At 54.3% G+C, this 21,962-nt stretch overlaps 1 protein-coding gene across 4 annotated transcripts in view; it reads right to left on the bottom strand.

Moving 5' to 3' along the window:
* Positions 1-20,341, bottom strand: part of SH2D3C (SH2 domain containing 3C) — a 34,871-nt gene extending 14,530 nt beyond the window's left edge. The window contains exons 1-3 of one of the 4 annotated variants that reach the window (XM_066367079.1): positions 20,186-20,341; positions 17,729-18,206; positions 7,226-7,265 (exon numbers count right to left, since the gene is read on the bottom strand). In XM_066367079.1, coding sequence (XP_066223176.1) covers positions 7,226-7,265; positions 17,729-18,206; positions 20,186-20,222 — 555 coding nt within the window. In that variant the 5' untranslated portion in view covers positions 20,223-20,341. Of the gene's footprint in view, positions 1-2,464; positions 2,611-7,225; positions 7,266-7,613; positions 7,726-15,989; positions 16,143-17,728; positions 18,207-20,185 lie in introns of those variants that run through there. The other 3 variants (XM_066367080.1, XM_066367081.1, XM_066367082.1) reach the window with 3 other exon arrangements.
* Positions 20,342-21,962: the final 1,621 nt, after the last annotated feature.

Here is a 21,962-nt window from a genome sequence, read left to right as displayed (position 1 = left end):
CTCCCACAGATCTCAGAGCCTAATTCTGCAGCTCCATGGTCTGTCCCTCTGCTCCCATACTACCTCAGTTTACATTAATCTACAGTGTTCCCAAGACCTTCTGATTCCCAGCTTCAGAGAGACCTAGAATCTCTGACTCCATTATTTCAACATTGATTAAGCCCCTCACTCTGAAACAGATCCTTGTGCCAGGGGCTGAGACCTCAAGGTCATCATGTCAGGTGACTTCTGGCCTGGAAGCACCATGTAGACCCTGACAAGCAATTCCAGGTTTTCTGAACATTCAGAGCTGCACAGAGAGCACTGGGAGAGGATGAAAGTGTCCCTCCTCATCTGTTCAGGGAGTGGAGTCCCTGAAGAGGTCATGTTTACATTGAGGTCTGAAGAGGGACAGGATGAACCAACCAAAACCATCGGGTGGGGACAGAGGTGGGCAGATGGGCAGGAAAGAGCTTCTGGAACCAGAGTGACAAGTCAAGGCCCTGTGGGTAAAGCCAAGGTCCTGGGGGGTGGAAGGCAATGGGAGAAGCACCAGAGGGGCAGGGGAGCCGCAGGGGCAGGTGTGCCCGGGCTGGGAGGCTGCCCGGGGGAGCTGGGGTTTACCCAGAGGCCACAGCAGAGCCACAGAACATTTCTAAAGTGTTGGAGTGGGTTCAATCTGCTGAGTGGAGTGGTCTAGCGTTTTCCAGGTAATGGCAGGGTGGGGTGGGGCGTGGGGATGGGAATTGGGGGAAGGACATTTAGGGAACCACTGACCAGGTGTGGGGGTAGAGAGCAGAGGGGTCAGAGAGGACTCCAGGCAGAGACCCCAGGAGGACAATGGAGTCTCTGAGGTGGGCAGGGCTCGGGGAAGAGCAGTTGGTGATGGACCCATGAAAATTTGGGCTTTGAGGAGCCTGTAAGGCTCTGGGGAGAGATGGTTAGGTGGGTGATGCGTACAGTGGCTCAGTGCAGAGTATGGGGGTGAAGAATGAAGATTCTGCACATGCTCTGCCCAGGGTAGAAAGTGATAACTGGGAAGGGCAGGGAGACCCAGGGCCACACAGAGATGTGAGCTTTCTCAAAGCCTGAACTTCTCCACAGGGTTGGCTATTCTTCAGGGCCCCTGGCCTCGCTCCGTGCACCACACCACACCCCGAGGAGGGGAGAGAATACAGGCCTTCTGGGGTCCTTCTCCTTGAGCATGCAGTTGAGTATTTGCCCCAGTACCAGAGCTGGAGCAAGAGTAACATGGGGCAAAGAAGGAGAGGGGACTGTGTGGTAAAGAACCTGGCCCCAAGACTCTGTCTGACACTGTGTGACCTTGAGTCAATCACTTTCCTTCTCTGGGCTTGGGTAGCCTCATCTGTAAATGAGGGGTTGGGAGTGGGAGACTGGCTTCCACTTTCCTAGCCATAATCAAAGGTCTGGCAGAATCTAGGGGGACCACCTTGGTCCTACCACACACCAGAAGGTGGGGAACCCTAGGGTCCTTTTGCCCTCCTCTTTACCCTCGACCCGGGGGTCCCCAGCTCCCAGGAGGGGGAGGGCTGGGGCGCGAATGCAGCATCCCGCGCTCAGCGCACAGCTATTGGCCAGAGATGATCTCACCGCCTCGGTCTGCGCGCGCCTGATTGGCGGGTGCAGGGATGCTGCGCTCCTCCGCGGCCGTCATTCAGGCGGGCTAAGAGCGTGTGTGAGCCTAGGGGACCGCCAAGGTGATGCTCCTGGCATCCTCCAGGGACACGGGAGGCAAAAGCATGGAGACCCCGTGAGGGTCTTAACCCTTCCCACCAGCCGGCGCCCAGCAAGGACTCTCTAGTTTCTCTAGTCTCGTAACTACGAGCAAAGCCATCCCCAGATGATGCTCCGCAGAGAGGCGGGGTCGGGTCCTCCCCTCCACCCCCTTCCGTTTAACCCTTTCACCACCACGCCGCCGCCCGGCACTGCCCGGCAGCCGAGTTTAGAGACCCGCGCCGGGAGCACGCCCCAGCACACCTCGAGCTCAGGAGGACGGCAGGGGCTCTGGCCCCAGGCCCGGGTGCCGCAGCCTCCTCGCGGCTTCCCGCCCCTCGCGGCGCCTCCTGACCCTCGCCCAGCGCCCCGGTACAATGGGGCGCCAGGCTGCGGAGGTCAACCGCAGGGACCCGAATGCTCGCTGGAGGATCAGCAGGACGCCGGGGACCCCATCTCCTGCTCCCCAACGCCCCAGCCCAGCTCCCTCCTGCGAGGAAGGCAGGACCCCAACGGCAGCCCCTGCGGTCCTGAGTCCCGGGAGCGGCAGCGGGACCCTCACCCCGAGGAGGAGCGTCAGGCTCCTAGAGGTGAGGCTGGGGCGACCCCGCCCCCTCCCGCAGCCCGCAGCCCGCAGCCGCTGCTCCGCCAGACCCTGCGCGGCCGCGCGGGGCTGAGGCTCCCGGGCCAGAACAGAGTGGCCGGGGGTCCCAGCCCCGAGCGCCCGGCAGGGGCCAAGCCGCCCCCTCACCTGCACCTGCACGAAGGAGCCACGGTAGAAGCAGCAGGCAGCGGCAGACAGGGCGCTCCACAGGCTGCAGCGCTCCGTCATGGTGGAGCCGGGCAGCCGGAACCGGGACAGTGCGGGGGGCGGCGGCCGGCGGGGCAGGGGCACGGGGACCGACCGGGCTGGGCACCGGCTGAGCGTGCCTCTCGGCGGCGCGATTACCTCATCGCCTCGGCGGGGGAGGAGCAGGGAGGCGGGGCGGGGAGACCCCACCCTCCAGCCGGCCAGGGAGGGGAGGGGGCCATTGTTCCTCCCTCCGCCCGCCCCTCGCCCCTCGCCCCCCGCCTCCCCACGCTCCGCGCTCCAGCCCCGGGCGCCCCTGCTGCCTGGAGCAGGGGGATGCGAAGCAGAGGACCTGCCAAAGGGGCCATCACGGGAGATAGCCGGGATGAAGTGGGGACCCCTGGGCTGAAGAGCGTGGTCCTGCCTCCCCCACCCGTTGCACCCCTCGCTGACCCGGAGCGGGCAGAGACTTTGAATTAAATCCTATCTAAAACTGGAAAAGTCCTTGTATGCAATGGACCAAATCCTTTGTGGCCTCAGGCCATCTCCCAGAGCCCAGGATTTCTCATCTCTGATTTGGAATCAGAGACTCTGCTGAGAATCGCGGGATGTTTGACTGACAGACTCTGGGGGTGCAGAGAGCCAGTAAGCACAATGGTTAGGGCACCAACCTGGGTTCAACTAATGGGGTCCCCACCTTCACCCCACGCGCCCTTTCTCTTGGAGCCCAGATGTAGTCATCGGCAAAACATACCTGTGCTGACCTCATAGAACTCGGCGAGCACTGGCAGAGCTCATGCATGTTAAGTTGCCGGACGTAAGGTAAGTGCTCAATAGAAGCATGCCATTGTTTCCAAGCTTACTGTCAGAATCTGGACTTTTTGTCCTAGAATCATAGGCTCATCAAAGCAAAGGGAGTCTTGCTGACTGCATCGGTCAGGCCTGGAGTTCAAATCCTTTTCACAGGCTTTGTGACCTCAGGCCCGCCTTGCTGGGCCTCGAGTTTTTTTGTTTTGTTTTGTTTTTTACAGAGACAGAGAGAGAGTCAGAGAGAGGGAATAGATAGGGACAGACAGACAGGAATGGAGATGAGAAGCATCAATCAATCAATCATCAGTTTTTCCTTGCAACACCTTAGTTGTTCATTGATTGTTTTCTCACATATGCCTTGACCATGGGCCTTCAGCAGACCGAGTAACCCCTTATTCGAGCCAGCGACCTTGAGTCCAAGCTGGTGAGCTTTGCTCAAACCAGATGAGCCCGCACTCAAACTGTCGACCTTGGGGTCTTGAACCTGGGTCCTGGGCATCCCAGTCTGACGCTCTATCCACTGTGCCACCACCTGGTCAGGCTGGACCTCAGTTTTTATCTGATGGTTTTCTGTAAATACATCTGATGCTCTGAGAATGGAGTTTAGAATTTTATGGTCTTGGAACTTTAGAATCCTTGCCTTAAAATGAACATATTCTTCATGGTCTGAGAATCCTGGAGGTCTGGAAGCTGAGAACCTCAGGACAAGAATGGACTTTTGGAAACTGAGTATTGCTTCCACTCTTGTCTGAGGCTTGAACCTAAAACTCACATTCCTTTGACTTCATCCTTTAAAGCAGGGGTTGGGAACCTTTTTGGCTGAGAGAGCCATAAACGCCACATATTTTAAAATGTAATTCCGTGAGAGCCATACAACGACCGTGTACGTTAGGCATTATCCAATAAAAATTTGGTGTTGTCCCGGAGGACAGCTGTGATTGGCTCCAGCCACCTGCAACCATGAACATGAGTGGTAGGAAATGAATGGATTGTAATACATGAGAATGTTTTATATTTTTAACATTATTATTTTTTTAATTAATTAATTATTTTTTTACAGAGACAGAGAGTGAGTCAGAGAGAGGGATAGACAGGGACAGACAGGAACGGAGAGAGATGAGAAGCATCAATCATTAGTTTTTCATTGCATGTTGCGACATCTTAGTTGTTCATTGATTGCTTTCTCATATGTGCCTTGACCGTGGGCCTCCAGCAGACCAAGCAACCCCTTGCTGGAGCCAACGAACTTGGGTTCAAGCTCGTGGGCTCTTGCTCAAACCAGATGAGCCCGCGCTCAAGCTGGCGACCTTGGGGTCTCGAACCTGGGTCCTCGGCATCCCAGTCCGATGCTCTATCCACTGCGCCACCGCCTGGTCAGGCATTATTTTTTTTATTAAAGATTTGTCTGTGAGCCAGATGCAGCCATCAAAAGAGCCACATCTGGCTCGCAAGCCATAGGTTCCCGACCCCTGCTTTAAAGGGATTGATTAATCAGTTTTCATGACCAGGTATCATTTCTGTTATAATATATATATATATATATATTTTTGCATTTTTCTGAAGCTGGAAACGGGGAGGCAGTCAGACAGACTCCCGCATGCGCCCGACCGGGATCCACCCAGCACGCCCACCAGGGGGCAATGCTCTGCCCATCCAGGGCGTCGCTCTGTCGCGACCAGAGCCACTCTAGCACCTGGGGCAGAGGCCAAGGAGCCATCCCCAGCGCCCAGGCCATCTTTTGCTCCAATGGAGCCTTGGCTGCGGGAGGGGAAGAGAGAGACAGAGAGGAAGGAGAGGGGGAGGGGGGGAGAAGCAGATGGGCGCCTCTCCTGTGTGCCCTGGCCGGGAATCGAACCTGGGACTTCTGCACGCCAGGCCGACGCTCTACCACTGAGCCAACCGGCCAGGGCCTGTTATAATATTTTTAACTACGTTTTTAGCACTATAAACTAAAGGAAAAATACAAAGCTAATCATCCTCACAGGGACCTTAGGACCATCAGTGATGGGGACCTCACCATCTTGCCAGGCAGCTGGGACTCGTGGGGCACTGCAATGTGCTCCCCATGGTGTACCAGCTGGCGTTGGTGTCAGCTCTCCCCAAGGCCTCTGGCCCCCAGTGGTGCAAAGCTCTGGATGAGGAACCAGGGTGCAGGCTCCACGAGCAGCTCTGCCTCCACAGCCCCGAGCTGCGCTTCCTCTGGCTCACCCAGCTTGATTTCTGACCTTGCCTGCACTCTCGCCTCTGCCTGGACCACTTTAGTGCCCATCTCTGCTTATCTTTCTCTCCCTTCCAGCTTTTCATCTAGGGAGAAGATGTTGGTGAACGTTTCTGGTCAACTGCAGTAGCTTGGACTCATGCCTTCCTTCTCCTCCACAAAGCCTTCCTTGATCTCCTCCTCCCAGCTCCTGAACCGAAAGCCGTCCCCTACTTCTGGTGCTCCAGTGGTTTCCTCCATGAGCCTCCTGGTGATGGTGGGGGGCAGCAATCAGAGCACTTCCCATACCGCCTCAGTTCCAGTCACTCACACAGAACTTTATAGACAGCATCTCAGGTAATGGAATGCCCCTTGGGTCAAGAGCCAGGCCCGCCTGCTCTGTTCCAGGCCCAGCTCCCCTTAGACTCTAAGCATGGACTCATTGAGCCCATATCCACCCTGGGTGGCGGTGCCATAGTTATCACATTTCATATAGTGAAACACTGAAGCTCAGAGGAGTCACACACACACACACACACACACACACACACACAGTCATGTGGCAACTAAGTGGCAAATCTGGGACTAAAACTAGGATCTGCTGCATTACAGAGTACAAGCCTGAAGCATTGTGTGCTTCTGCGCTGGTCCTCACATGAACCAGGAGCCCTTTTTATTTTCTTTTATTTTTTTATTTATTCCTTTTAGAGAGGGGAGAGAATGAGAGAGAGAGAGAAAGGGGGGAGGAGCAGGAAGCATCAACTCCCACATGTGCCTTGACCGGGCAAGCCCAGGGTTTTGAACCAGTGACCTCAGTGTTCCAGGTCGACACTTTATCCACTGCGCCACCACAGGTCAGGTGAACCAGGAGCCTTTTGAACCCAAGGGCCTGGTGCTCCTTGCCCTCTGCTATATGTCCTGCACTCAGCAAGGGTCCTGGCTCAGGGTGGGTGCTCCTGGAGGTAGGCCTAAGGGCTTTGTCCATAGTCTTAGTATCAGGTAAACTTGGATTGAAATCCCAGCTTCCCCCATGGTAGCTGTGTGGCTGTGAGTGAGTCATTGCACTTCTCTGGGCCTCAAGTTTCCCATCCATAAGTGGACAGAGGAAGGCCTTCGCTGCCCAATGAGAGAAGTCAAAGGCCTCATTCATGCAAAGAGATCAAAACTGTCTGCCTTCCAGTGCCAGCAGCCAGCACAGGGCTCTGCACACAGTAGGCACTCAAAACATTATGTCGTATTATTGTTGTTATCATTATTTCAAAACTGCACTTTTAACATTCCCAGCGCCCAGGACAAATTAAGCTCGTGCTAAATGTGAGCTGTGCCCATTATCTGTGATAAGGAATTGAGTCATCCTCCCCTGCTTCCACCTCCCAGCACCAGCACATGCTCGGAAACTGGGTGGGATTACAGCATCGTGGTCTTTGCATAGAGAAATCCTTGGGACGCCGTCCAGCTGGCAGGCGGGGGTGGGCCAGTCTGCTGGTAAACAAGCATTGGGATGTCCTGAGTGTGGGGCCAGGCGAGGAGGATGGCAGCCCTGGGAAGAAGGTGCTGGGGGTAAAGCCAGCCCCCAAGTGCTGCCCCGGCCCCTAGAGCCTCTCCTCCTGGGGACAGACAGTGAGATCTGGCACCTAACAGGGCTCAGAAAATAATCTTAGCCTTCAAGGAACAAGCTCTGAGCCCTCTAGGGTCCCCTGGCCAGCCCTTCTTACCTTCACGTAGTCCCCGCCAGCCTCTGGCTCTCCACCAGCCCTGGAAAAAAAGAAGAGAGGTGAATGTCCCCAGCCCTGCCTGGGACCCCAGCTGCCAGTCTCTGCTCCCCAGCCTGGTGCCAGCGCCTGGCCCTCAGGGCTCCAGGGGGCTCGTCCTGAAGGCAGAGGGGGCACTCCCAGCAAAAGCTCTCAGCTGCTGGTCTGGCTGCTCCTTCACTCTCCAGCTGTGGAACCCAGGCAAGTCCCTTCACCTCTCTGAGCCTGGGTTTCCTATCTGTTAATAGGAGACAATGACAGTCTCTGCCTCGTCAGGCTATTGTGAGGACACAGGAAGCTGATGAATATTCCATGCTTGCCATGGGGCCTGCTTCCTAGGTCACTGGCTTACCCCACCGCAGGACACTGGGCCGTCCTGGTGCTCTTCGTCCACCCCTCCCTGACTCGAGTGGTTGAAGGCCCCAGACTAGGACTCAGCCTCTTCTCCAGTCCTGCATTCATTCCTAGAGCGGAGTGACCTGTCACGCTGTGGTGCCACTGCCGGTGACAGGTGGCTGTGGAATTGATCCCCTCTGCCTTCAGGATGGCCAGGATGGGGCTGAAAGGGGCCAGGGGCCAGGGTGGCTGTTTTTCCCAGGTGCCAACAAATATCCTCCTTCCTCATGAGGGTCACTGTGAGTCACTGCCCCCAGTCCTTGGCCTCCAGTGCCATGCCCTCTCTGATGCAGCCTGGGCCTGTCTCTTCAACGCCAGACTCATTAGCCCAGCTGCCTCCTTGGCATCTCCTCGTGGCTGTTTGATGTCATCCTGAACTTGTCATATCCAGATAGGACTGTTGGGTCCTCCTGCACCACGCCCCTGCTCCCCACACCCACTTCCCATATCAGCTAGTGTCGGTTTAGTTCTTCCTGTTGCCTTGTTTGGCCAAGAACTACAGTCATCTGTGCATCCTCTCTGCTCACACTCCACACCCAATCCATCAGGAAATCCTGCAGGTCTACTTGCAAAATAGATCCTGACCATTTCTCTCCATATGTCAGCCCTGCCCCTCCTGGGCCACCCTCTGAGTCCTTCCGAGCACCCAGCAGCCTCCTCACTGGCTCGCTCTCACACAGCAGCCTCCTCACTGGCTCGCTCTCACTCCCCTTGGCCAGCTTCTACTCCACCACCAGACGTAAGCAGACCAGGCACACACATCACCCCGCACCCTTCCAACTCTGAAGCACAGAATCTAAACCCTTCTCCCTGGCCTGCAGAGATGGCTGGCCTTGTCATCTATCAACCAAACCAGAAAGCTTCTTCCCTTGTAAGAGTTGAGTGACATTACTATGCCAGAGAAACAGACATGCATCAAGTAATATGTTCCCCAACATATAGAGCCCCGTGTGGCCCGGTGGTGCCCAACCATCCACCTTGCCAACACCCCCACACATTCTGATCCTCCCTCACTCATTCTGACCCTCTTTCTTCCCCAGGCACATTGGCCTCCTTACCAAGCTCATTCTTGCCACAGGGCCTTTGCACTTGCTGTTCCTTCTGCCTTGCTTTATTTTTCTCACAGCATCAATCAACCCCTACCCAAAATAATCACTTGACACATATCTGTTGAATGTCAATTACCTGACATCTCCACTCTGTCTTGTTCCTTGTTGAGACCCCAGACCTTAGCACAGTGCCTGGCACCTAGTAGGAGCTCAAGAAATATTTATTCCTTAAAGGAATATATGAATACTAAACACTGAACCAATGTTAGTCACTATCATTATTACTAATTCTGTCAGGCTGGGCCCTGGTTCTTGGCTAACACAGGCCTCAGTATTCCCATCTGCAAAATGGGGAATAAGGTAAACACTGGGTAAAACCTGCTTCCGCACATACATAAGTGCAATATTTGAATTTAAATGTAACAAATTTAATAAAATAAAAAATTTAAAAAGCAGAGCTAAAAAAAGTTGAGGTCAAGGTCTATGTTCCTACGGCAGTATTTCATAGTGGGTGTCCCCAGCCCCTGAGGCCAGGGGCTCCGCATTGAACCGCAAACAGCCCCCTCTGTCTACCATTTTAGAGTTCCTGTTGCTAATTTTTCCTCCTGTGAAGTCCTCCCTCTAACTACAGTCCCTCCGGCTGCAGGCCGGCCACAGCGCACTTCTAAAGCCTCTTGCATGCTCTCTCACCAATGATGGGGGACACCAGCCCTGCTCACCCCCACGGGTCTTCCCGGGTGACGCATCCCGTTCCAGCGTTTCCGGCCATTCAAGCCCGGAAATCCTTCCACTGCTGGGAACAGATTGGCCAGGACACTGGGATCACCCCAGCGTTGCCTCCTGCTTCCTGTCCACTTCCCCTTGGGCTGTGAGCAGGAGCAGAGCCTTGGGGAGGGGCTGGTGCACCAGGAATCAGGTGGGATGGGGTGGCCAGAGGCCCGGCAAGTGGAGGACCTGGGCACACTCAGCCCCATCACCTGCCCCTGCCCCTCTACAGCACCCCAAGATTTCAAAGGCATAATGTGACCATGTCTGCTTACACCCACTGTCATCACTTATCCAGACTATGGCCACTACCTAGTCACTGGCCTCCATCTGTGCCCTCTGTGACTGGTTCTCACCTCAGCAGCCCAAGCAGTCCCGTTAATAAAGGTCAATTCATGAGTTCATGGCTCTTCTCTGCCTCAACCCACTGGAGCAGCCCCCCAATCTCACTCGGAGTAGGAGCCGAAGTTCTCGTAACAGCGTTCACAGCCTCGCCACCACCCTCACCACGAGGCTGGCCACACTGCGCCAGCCACGTTGGGCTTCTTGCTGACTTCTGTCCCCACCTCAGGGCCTTGGCACTTTCTGTTCCCTCTGCTGGAATACTTTCCCTCCAGTTACCCACTGAGCTCCCCCCTTCCATCCTTAGGGTCTCTGCTAAAGTATCTCCTTCTCAGTGAGGCCTTTGGCGCCACCGCCGAAGTGTGACCTCCTCCCCTGCTCCCAGTGCTGCTCAGCCCCTCCCGCAGCACATACCTGACTTACCACGTGGCCTGTGACCACCCCTCCTCACCACACCCTCAGCTCCACGGGGCAGAGATTGAGGTCGGCCTACAACAGTGCCAGGCACCCCGTAAAGGCGGTTTTGAATGAATGAATGTCACAGCAGCCCTCGCAAGCCTAAGGATAAAGTCTAGTTCTCACAGCGGCTCGGCGCTCTGTGACCAGGCCTCGGCCGGCCATGCCTCCTCTCCTCTAACTTTCTTGCACTCTGGCTCCCTCACTCTTCCTCCAAAGAGTGCAGCTCCCTAGAGCCTTAGGGCCTTTGCACATGATGTTTCCTCTGTCCAGAACCTCCTCTTTTCCTTAGGGCTAGAGTAATTCCTACTTAAACTTCAGATCTCAGTTTGCTTGGAGATTTCTAAAACATTCTCCGTTCAATTATAATAAACAAACCAGGAATCAAAGCTTTCATTTCTAAACACTCAGCGCCATTAATTAATTAACTTATTCCTTATTTTACGGACTTAAAAGGCACATCCTCTCTAATATTAGTGGTGAAATCAATTAATAAATAATAGTGACAATTGAGCTAAATCAGTCCGATTAATCAGACACATTAATTATTTAAATAACCAACCCCTTTAATTGCCTGTATTAACTGATTTGTTCTGATAACTGACACCACTCGTTGCCTATATTAGCTTAGTTAATTGGATTAATGAGCAGTAATTAAAGCCCGTTATCTTTTATTTCCCCAATGCAGGTTTAAGTTTAAATCTGAGCTTCACCTTAGGTGCCTCCACCCTGGCCCAGCAGAAAGGATGCGGCCTCCCGGGGATCCTGAAGGAGAGGCGGTGGGGAGACACGGCCGTTCTGCTCTGCCCTGGTCCTGCCGACGGGCAGCTCTATTCTCCGCAGAGGCCTGCTGCCCTCTCTCTGTCCCCCCAGTCTCTTCCTTAGGCCTCGAGGCCTGGTCATACGGCCTGAGTGGAGACATCTCCAACCTCTGCTTCTGCTTCTTGGCCTTCCCTTTGCCTTTCTTCTCGGAGGTCCAGCTCCCTCATCTGGGAAATGGACACATTACAGCTGTCTTCCCAGAGGGGCCAGGAGGGTGCTACCAGAAGGAGGGTACAAGGTTCCCTAGCCCATGTGGCTCCTCTCTCTGTCCGGGCGCCCCCACTGCCCGCCCGCCGGAGATCTCCCATTCTGCCCCTCTGGGATGCTGAAGACTCTTTTCTTCCTTCACTCTGACCTTCACCTTCACTCAGCCCTGCCGGAGGAGCGACACTGCGTTGTGCTCCTAGTCCCGAAAGGCCCTGGGCACAGAGCGGTCTGGGGCAGAGGCCCATCTCTCCAGGACACCCTGACGTGGGGCCTTTGGGATTTCCTGCCAGGAAGGCTCTTGGCTTTAGCCCCTGCCCTGCCCCACCACCTCTGAGGTGGGCCTCCACTGTCCTGGAGACAACACTGCGCCCCCAGCACTGCGTCCCCAGTCTTTTTGACAGGGTGAGCTCCCCAGCAGGGGCTCAGGAAGGGTGTTAGCCCCGTGAGCAGGGGGCAATCGCCGCTCTTCCCCTGGCAGAGCTCAGGACTCCGAGGCTGAGAGCTGCTAAATGCGTCTCAAAATCCGCTGGCAAAGGAGCCAGAGGGAAAGCGTGCATCGAATGCTGACCGAAGGCCCGGGACCTGGGAGCCCCACGTCACAGTGGGAAACTGAAGCCTGTGGTGACCCAGGACACACAGCTGCACAGGTGAGGTCTGGGTGGCCCTGCTTGGTTCTTTGCGCAAGGTGGCCTCCCCCACGAAACAGAGACTGCTCCTGGGTGGGGAGGGGGAGAAGCTGGGGAGAAGACGACAAGGAAAGAGATATTTCACCCAGACCAGGAGCCCAGAACCGGCATCAGGAAGAGGAAACGGAGATGGGGCGGACAGAGAGGAGACCCTCTGGGGCTCTGGGGAGGGCCCTCAGCTGGGAGGGAGGAAGCTGTGTGACCCTGGGCAAGTCCCCTCCCTGGGCCTCAGTTTCCTCTTCCGTGACATGGGCATGGTGGTATCCTGAGTGGCTCTGCTGAACTGCCATTTCCTTGGGTCAAGCCCAGGATAAATGGTCTAACTGCCACACGTCACCCAATCCTCACAGCAACCTTGTGAAGCAGATATGGTTTTTGTCCCCGATTTATAGGTGAGAAAACTGAGGCTCAGCGAGAAGAGAGCTCAAGGAAGTTCCATCAGTGAGTCTCTGAGCTCTGATATATCCAACCCCTGTCCTCTCCAGCCCTCACCCCACATGGGCCCAGCATTCTGCAAGCAGGGTCCCCTGAGGGTTTGGGGGGATGGAGCTCCAGCTGGGGGCAGGGGGAGTCCATCTCTCCTGAACCAGAATAGTTCCCACAGCCGGAGGCGTCCGGGGGTCTCGGGGGCTGTGAGAAAGTCTCCACAGGAAATGAGAGCCAGGAGCAGCTGGGCCCCTTCCGAAGACAAGGACCAGCCGCCCGCAGCCTGAGGAGGCTGAAAGGCTGGGCCCACCACGGCCTCCTCCCCCAGTGGGTAATCACTACCAGATGCCCGGCCGCTGACGTCACCCTGCAGGGCCGAGAGGGTCGTGGGACTCTGGGGAACACTGGGGATTCTTGGATTAGAATCAACATTCCAGAAGGAAAAGGGGGGGGCGTGTTTTGACCTGTTCTCAATGCGTGGCATCACGGGTTACCCCGTGATGCCAATTACGTTTCCTTCCTTCTGAACAGCCCTGGGAATGGGGGTGTAGGGACCTGGGTCTCTGGGTCCGAGAAATGGACACTTGGGTGAGACACTTTACAGTGAGCAGAACTGCATTCAAATCCCCCTCAGAGGAGAGGTCCTTGTAAAACCCAAGTCCAAGTGGGACCCTCCTCCGCTCAAGGCCAGCAATGACCATTCAGAGTCACAGCCAGGTCCTAACCTGGCCTTCCAGGCCTTCCATTGTCTGAACCCACTTCCTCTCTGGCCTGTCTCCTACCACGGTCCTCCCCAGCCCCCATATTGTTCTAATGCAGCCGCTCAGATCTCCGCCGCTCCTTGAACAGGCCGAGGACGGTCCCACCTGGAGGCCTCTTACGTGGCTATTCCCTGGGCTTGAGACACTCGTCTCCAGACAGCAAGAGGAATTGTTACCTCGTCTTCTTCATTCGAACGTCACTTTCTTGGAGACCTTTTTCCTGGCTGACCTTCCTAAATTGCCACCACCAGCCACTCCTCAAGACCAATTCCCCCCACTTGATTGAAACCTTTCCCGCTTCTTTCTTCTGCCTGACTGTCATGTGAACCGTCTGTCTTCCCACACGGAAATGGGCGTTCCAGGAGGACTGGGTTTTGTCTGCTGTACTCACTGCTGTCTCCTAGGACCTAGAATAGTGTCTAGGGCAGTGACAAGTCAACCTTTTCCATTCCATGGCACACATAAACTAATTTCTAAAATTCTGCAGCACAGCAAAAAAATAAAATAAAATAATTTTCCCAATCTGACAAAAACCGATTCATTCACGGAGGATGAGTATTGTTGAGTTGACTGTTGTCATTGTTTTTTTGTTGACCAGCTAGGGGAGCAGAGGTCAGGTATTGCATATTTTAAAAATTCTTGTGCTACACCAGTGTGCTGTGGCGCAAGGGTTGAAATCACCAGTCTAGGGCATAGTTATATCTCAGCAAATATTAAAGTGACTAAAATTCCAATTCAACTAGCTGTGTGATCTCATACAAGTTATTAACTTTACAAAACTTCAATATCTTCATCTGGCAACTGAGCTCTTAATACCTCTCTCCAGGGGGTTATGAGAAGCCATTTGAAATAATGGCAGAAACAGCTTTGAACTTTATACTTGCAGGAAGCAAAATATGGCCTTCTGGTTAAGAATTTGGGCTTGGGCCTGGCCTGACCTGTAGTGGAGCAGTAGATAAAGTGTTGACCTGGAACGCTGAGGTCGCTGGTTCAAAACCCTGGGCTTGCCCGGTCAAGGCACATATAGGAATTGATGTTTCCAGCTCCTCCCCTTTCTCTCTTTCTCTTTCTCTCTCCTTTCTATTTTTATTTTATTTTTATTTATTCATTTTAGAGAGGAGAGAGAGAGAGACAGAGAGAGACAGGGGGAAGGAGCTGGAAGCATCAACTCCCATATGTGCCTTGACCAGGCAAGCCCAGGGTTTCAAACTGGCGACCTCAGCATTTCCAGGTCGATGCTTTATCCACTGCGCCACCACAGGTCAGGCTCTCTCTCCTTTCTAAAATGAATAAATTTTTTAAAATCTTAAAAAAATGTAAATTAAAAAAAAAGGAATTTGGGCTTGGGAGTCGGCAGGTCTGGGATCAAATCTAGGCTCTGACAATCTCTCTGTGACCTCAGGACAGTCCCTTCCCCTCTCTGAACCTCAGTCTCCTCACCGGTAAAATACAACCACCCACCACCCACCCACCCTGTCCCTCACGGGGTCCCTGTGGCAGACAGTGCCCATCGGCAGCTGGATGGTTGTGAGCAGGATCTTGCTCGCCTCCGGCAGGACCCTGGCCTGACAGCTCCTGGGTGAATATGGGTGGGGGTTGTTGGAAGCCTCGCTTCCCTCTCTGGGCCTCCACTTTGCCACCTCCTCTGTAACATAGACTGAGAAAGTAGGTGTCGGGGTTCCTGGATGGACTATTTCCCAGCAGAAGGCTGAGGGTGTTGGGGGGTGGCGGCGGACTAGGCTGGCGCTCTCCTTTCTGGAAGCTAAGGGCCCTTCATTCCCGGTGTTATGGGCCCCTCCTCCCTCCTTCCTCCTCGTCCCCATGATCTCAGCAGGGAACAGGGCACCAGGAAACTTCTGCAGCCTCACCTCTTCCCCTTCCTTCCTTCTGCTCCAGGTGCACACTGCCTCCCAGGGGGTAGGGGAGGGAGGGACAGCTAAGGCTGCTTGCTCATTGAGCAGCCACTGGAACCACCCCCTTGGGACCCCGGTGGGAAAGAGGCCCCAGTCTTGCTCAGCGGCTGTTCTTAAATGCCTTCCTCCTCAAGCTGGACAGATTCTCAGAGACCATCTCAAGCACAGCCAGGCTGCTGGGGAGAGTGAGACTCAGACTGGGGCAGGGCAAGCCTGAGATCACACAAGCAAAGCGGCTCTCCTGGCTCCGGGGTGCGGCGCTGGGCTTTAGGGGCCCCTGGAAGTGTTCAACAATTCCTGGCCTCCCACTGTGCTGAAAAGCAGCGTTGGACACTGGGTCCCAGGACAACGGGAGGAGACTCAATCTGACCTGCTACCTCAGCCCCCTAAGGACCCCTGGACACTCCAGATAGAAGATGGAGGGAGAGGGTCTCTTTCTCCCGACAGCTCTAGGCCATGCTTGATGTCAGGGGCACTGCCAGAACCACCAGCACCCGGCGCACAGAGGAGGAAGTCTGGGTCCCAGACTTGGCAGTGCCAAGGTTTTTAAAAAACACCCTTTTCAGAGGCCCCAGCCCTGCTGGAGGGGAATGAGTTGCCCAGCCTTTAAGGGCACGGACCAGGAAGGTGGAGTTAAACCCTGGTTCTGATCTGTGCTACTGTGTCAAACTGGGCAGGCAAACCTCTCCTTATTTGTAAGATGGAAATGATAATAGTGTCTCTTTCCTGGGACTGTTATAAGGAATAATTGCCCAACTCGTGTCGGGACAGAACAGGACAAGGTTACACCAAAAGTCCTTGATGCTAAACTCGCACCTGTTTGTCAGTTGCCCCAGGGGCAGGGATTTCCCCTTCAGATCACTACGTCCCCGTCGGCCCTCCCTGAACCCAGCACCGTCACTCACCCTCTGGGTCCCAGTGCGGGGCATCTTCGGCCCACTGCAGTCATGGTTCCCCGCGGTCAGCGCCTGCAGCCTGAGGACCTCCGCAGCCCGAGGGCTCTCGCCTTTCTCAGGCCACAGAGCGGCGGAGCACAGAGCAGGACTCCGGGGGAGGAGCCTGAGGTGTAGACCACGCCCACCTACGCCCATCCACCCCCATATCGCCCCGCCCTCTCCCCCGTCTGTCAATGTCCTGGGCCGGGGAAACCACGCCCCCTGGCACACACACCCTCCGCCTCGCCCCACCCCGCTCCAACCCCCGCGCAGCCTGGAAAGACCACGCCCCTCCTCCCGGCCGGTCCAGTTCCCTCAAACTCCCAGGGTACATCTTAGAACGCCCCTTCCTTACATACAATCAATCCTGCTCCTCCCATATGAGGCCGAATCTCGGATGGTGGGGCAGTCAAGGATGGTGGAAAGCATTATTTTTATTTTTACTTATTTATTTATTTAGCATGAGTTTTATTCATCATAAATGTAAGCATTCCTACTTATTGTTTGTGATGTGCCAGGCACTGTGCTAAGATTTTACAAGTATATTATTCTTGAATCCTCACTGCAACGCTACAAGGTCAATATTATCGATATGCCTATTTATCAGAACCTCAGAGAAAACTGAGGTTCAGAGAAGGGAACAGACTTGTCCAAGAGCACGCAGTGAGTAGCAGGCAGAGTCTGCACTGGATTCACCCAGCAGCTTACATTGAAGGGGGAGGATCTAGGATCAGTTATCCTAGCCTACAGAGCTGTGCTATTGCGTCTCAGGGCAAAGCCTCTCAAGAAAGGTTCCAGAACCAGCCCTCGAGTTATCTGGTTCAGGTGTTTTTTTCTCTCTTTATTTCAGTAAACACATCTGATCGGTGTGATTTACAGAAAGGCTCTTAGGGTTGCAACGGCTCCTTTGGTTGGGGTTGAAGTGTCTCCGAAGGACAGGAAGTATAATATACATGTCTGTAGGGTTTAGAAGGTGATGAATACCATGGGGTGGATGAGTGTGCAGCCCCTGGAGGCAAGCAGTTCCCTGTTCAAATCCCAGCTCTGCAACCTTGGCTGAGTCTCAGTTTCCCCATATATAAAAGAGGTTTAATCATAGATTATTTTACAGTTTTCAGTGAGTAACATTTGTTTGACACCCAATAAAATGGGTGCTTACTAAATAGGAGCTATGACCATTTGTATTTTTGCATGAATTCAACTCACACTAAAACCAAGTTAAGAGACAAATAGTTTTCTAGACCAGGTGAAGTTGTGTTGTCCAAAAGAACTAAGGGTGGTGATTCGGTTGTGGGGGCCCCAGGCAGGGATCCAGTGACTGGGCTTGGAGCCCAGCCAGCAGCTGAGTCCATGCTGGAGGATGCCTAGGGCTTTGGAGTCAGGTGAGTCCTAGTTCCTATCCTAACTTTGTCATTGCTGGATGTGCAGCCTGACTGGGAAGGTGTCTTTCCCTCTCCGAATCTGTTTCCTCACATGGACATAGCAGTGTGTCCCACCCAGATTTTGTTTTTGTTTTTGTTTTCTTGAAAAGGACTCACAAGTGAAGGGCTAAGCATAGGGCCTGGTTAACAGGAAGCACTTGGTTAAGGAGTGAGTGTTTGTTTTCCTAGATGTGTGTGTTGGGGGGTCCTCTCCAGGCTCTACTGACAGGAGGGTGGAAACCCCACCCCTGCAGGACTCAGCCTCACCTTCCCCTGGTGGGCACCTACCTTTCTGGGGGCACATTCCTGGGGACTCTCTCTTCTTCTGTGTCTGCCCTGGAGTCCTCAGTATTTCTCGTGAGGCCCAGCTCCACTGCTGAAGGGTTGGTTTCCACTGCTGGGGTGTCCTCCAGGGGCGGCTCGGACCCCACCACCTCCTCCTTGGCTGCCTCCATGGCTGGGGGGTCAGGCAGACCTCGGGGCACCAGGTGAGGCTTAGGGCCCACTCCTTGTTTCTCCTGCACAGCCTTTTGGTCCCGAGACTTTTTGATGCTGGGACGAGGCATGGTGCCCATGTGGCTGTACATGTCGCTGGAACGGGCATAAGCCGAAGGACTCTTGGGAACTGTCACCATATCATCTTGTGTGGCCTCAAAGGTTTCAGGCTTTAGAGTAGATCGGTTAGAGGTGGGGGCTGAGGACCGTCTCAGAGTGAAGGACCGAGGGAGGTTGGAGAGACTCCCAAAGCCCTTGAACTTGAAGAATTCTGGCAGGGGGAAGAGGAAAAAAAAGAGTTAATGACAATGCCAGCAGCAGCAATAACAATAATAATAATATGTACATGCTATTGGACTTATTGAGGGTTCAAAGAGAGTAGGACTCAATGACCCTTCCTCTAATTATCATGATCTAACTTGGCAGCTTTGGAGCCACAGAGCCCTGAGCTTGAATCTCTGCTCTTCTGCATCTTAGCTGTGCAACATTAGGCAAGTCACTTGACCTCTCTAAGCCCCAATCTCCACATTAGTGAAATAGATTCTAGTATCCACCTCCTACTGTCAGTGGGAGGACGGAAGGAAAGCATGGAAATGACATGCTTCACATGGTACCTGGCACAGAGAGTATCCTCAGGAAGTAATGAAGATGGTGGTCACAATGTGCCTCTGCATTTGTCAGACTTGCTGAAAGCATTACGTCCCTGAATTTTCAGCACAACACAGTGACACAAGTTTAATCCCCCATTTTCCAGATGAAGAAATTGAGGTTCCAAGATGTGAAGCAAACCCTGAACAGAGGTCACACAGGCTGCAGGGGAAGCTGCCTGCGTGTGTGTGTGTGTGTGTGTGTGTGTGTGTGTGTGTGTGTGTGTGTGTGTTCAGGAGCAGGGAGGAGGTGTTTGAGCACCTGGGGCAGCGGGGGGCAGGAGGTGAAATGAGAAAGGGGTCGTTAAGCGCCTGAAGGTCCTAGTCTCTGCGGTTCTCTCCTTCCTGTCAGCTGAGCCCTAGGTCCTAGCCGAGGTGGCAGTGCTCGGGTGATACCATCTCCTCATTTCTGCGGGGGTGCGTGTGAATTTCCTCCTTCCTGTCCCCAGCTGTGGGACTGCCCCTCTTCGCAGCCACCATCATCTGACTTCCTCATGTCTCCAGATAAGCAAAGAGGAAAAAACTCTGGCATTTTCCCGTACCTCAACATCCTCTGCCTCCTCGGGTCCTCACAACCATGTTGGAATATAGGTAAGATGCCCCCATTTGACGAGAGAGGAAACTGAGACCCAGAGAGGGGAAGGGACCTGCCCAAGGTCACACAGCAAGCTGAGCCTGGATGAAAGGCCAGACTCTGGACTGCTGGGTCAGTGCTCTGGGGCTTTCCTCCCACCCCTGCCCACCCCTCACTGGGTCTCAGCCCCTGCCTCCTGACAAACATCAGAAAACGCTGACACTCTGCTCTCAGAAAGGTATGCCATGGGGCAGAATTGTGCCAGCAGCCAGAGGGAGGCCTCCTTTCTCAGCACCATTTGTTTTGTCTCCTGGGCACCAGGGGTCTGGAGGAAACAGTAGTGGGGCAGGGAGGGAAACTGAGGCTCAGAGTCCAGGAACATGAGATTAGTGCTGGCCTATAGCCCCATATGATCTCATGCAATTCTCTGAGCCTCAGTCTTTTCATTTGCGAAATGCAGTCATAATCCTTGCCCTGTATATGCACAGACAGACAGACAGACACACAAACACACAAAAATACAGTTATCAAATCAAAGAAACCGGGGCCCAGGGAAAGCAGAAGTTTGCTGGGACCAGTAGGGGACTGACCTGGCGAAACAGCAATGGTGGGTGTGGCCCTTCTCTCAGTTGCTTTGTGTCCCCAGCCTCACTATAGGTGGGGACATGGGACAGCACCCCATGGCATACACACTCACCTGCCCTATCCCACTCACTCCCAACCTGAGACCCCATGAGAACGACGTGGAGTGCATGGCGGTCTCCCTGGTTCCATGAGGTCAGAGGGAGCCAGAGGTGGGGACACGCACATGAATAAAAGGGCTGAGACAGAGACAGGCGGAGAGCCAAACCAGCTGGAGAGAGAGAGAGAGAGAAGGTGACTGGGCAGCATGATGGAGAGATGGTGGCATGGAATCCCAGAAGCAGAGACCTCCGGAGAGAGACAGACATGGACAGAAACGGGAGTTATCAAGAAGCAGATGCAGAGAGAGGCTGAGATGGACAGAGGGATGAAGGACAGTGCACTCACTGAACTTTTTGCCGGCCTTCCTGGGCCCCTCTGTCATCTTGGCGAGTCAAGCAAAGCCGCTGGCCTGCGGGCAAGTGGCCGCTCAAGGCTCCGGACATGGACGTTGAGGTGCAGCCCTCACCTCCCGTTCCCCTTTCTCGCACCCTCTCGCTCGCTTCCTCTGTGTATGTGTATTTTTAAACCAGCGAAACTCCCACAGCCCCACCCTCCCCATCCTCTTCGCAGGGTGGTGGCTGGGGCCTCCCCCAGCCCAGGCCCCTGTGGGCCTCCTCCTTGTCCTCAGCGGGGGGGGGGGGGGGTAGAGGGGCAGACCACAGGCCCGTGGGACTGGGAGGTCTGGGGAACAAACCACAGGCTCTGGGAATGGAGCCCAGTGGGCTGGGGGCCGCTGGGGACCTGCCAACAGCTGTCAGGGGTCTGGCCATTGGGCTGCGAGAGCGCAGTCAGGCCTGGGCAGAGGGCAGCCTGTTCTGAGCCTGCCTGGGGACGGACTGGCAGCAGTGGATAGCAGAGTGCGGTGGTTAGGCCTGTGGGCTCTGGGACGACCCAGAGCCAAGTTCAAGTCCTGGCTGGCCACTTTGTCACTGTGTGATCCTGAGTGAGAGCACTCACCCCCCTGAGCCTGTTTCCCCTTTGTGAGCAGGGTATGTGCCATGCCCACCTCACAGTGTCTGGTGCTTGGTGCAAAGCCTGGCACAGAATCAGTGCCCATAAAGGTATAGTCATTCTTTTTCTTTCTTTTTTTTTTTTGTTGATTTTACAGAGAGAGAAGAGGGGGAGATGTATCAACTCATGGTTGTTTCACTTTAGTTCATTGATTGTCATATGTGCCTTGACCAGGCAAGTCAGGGTTTCGAACCGGTGACCTCAATGTTCCAGGTCAATGCTTTATCCACTGCGCCACCACAAGCCAGATATGGTCAGACATGGTGACTCTTTTTCAAGCTACCAGGGACATGGTGATAATTTGGCCCATCACACTGATTGTATAGAGATGGGGAAACTGAGGCACATGCAGGCAGAGGGATTGCCCCAGGTCATACAGTGGGTTGGTGCCACAGACTGGGTTACAGGTTGCCCTTTCAAGTCCCTTAATCCACAGCTTGCTTTGCCACCATACAACATGTGTGTGTGTATACTCACATAGGTAGGACAGATGGGGAAATGAAACCTCTCCTACACAGCTTGTCCCATGCACCTGAGGAGGTTGTCAACAGCTGCTGAGGTTGGGGGCAGGGGCCACAAGACCATGGACTTCCAGTCCCACCTCTGTATGCTACAGACAAGTTATTGGATCTTCTGAAGCTATAGTCACCTAATCTCTAGAAGTACAAGTGTAAGGTAAGCAGTCAACCCACAGAGGCTCCAGCGTGGTTTGACATCATTATCCTGGCCTCTTGGACTGGCAGCTGTTAGAGAGGGAGTCCAAGGTCAAGTGGGGCCACCCATAAAATAATGACAACTAACATCTGATCACTCAGTGTTTCAACCACAGGGCTCAGTCATTCTGTCCTAAGAGATAAACATCACTACTCTTGACCCCATTCTATAGACGTGGGAAAGTCAAGCTGCCAGGAATTGGAATCTGATTGTCCGCTATGGTCCTAGCTTCCATGCTGATGGCTCCTGCAACCTCCTGGCAGCTGCATGCTGGCCTGGGGTAGGGGGTGGGTCTGGCTGATGAAATGAGGGGGCAACTGAAGCCTTAAGAGAGAAAGGAACCCTGGCCGGATAGCCCGGTTGGTTAGTGTTGCACCAGCACACAGAGGTTGTGGGT

Source organism: Saccopteryx leptura, chromosome 2 (assembly GCF_036850995.1).
Source record: "Saccopteryx leptura isolate mSacLep1 chromosome 2, mSacLep1_pri_phased_curated, whole genome shotgun sequence".
Taxonomy (NCBI): domain Eukaryota; kingdom Metazoa; phylum Chordata; class Mammalia; order Chiroptera; family Emballonuridae; genus Saccopteryx; species Saccopteryx leptura.
The sequence above is the reverse complement of the archived record's forward strand: the minus strand, read 5'-3'. Positions and strand labels throughout refer to the sequence as shown.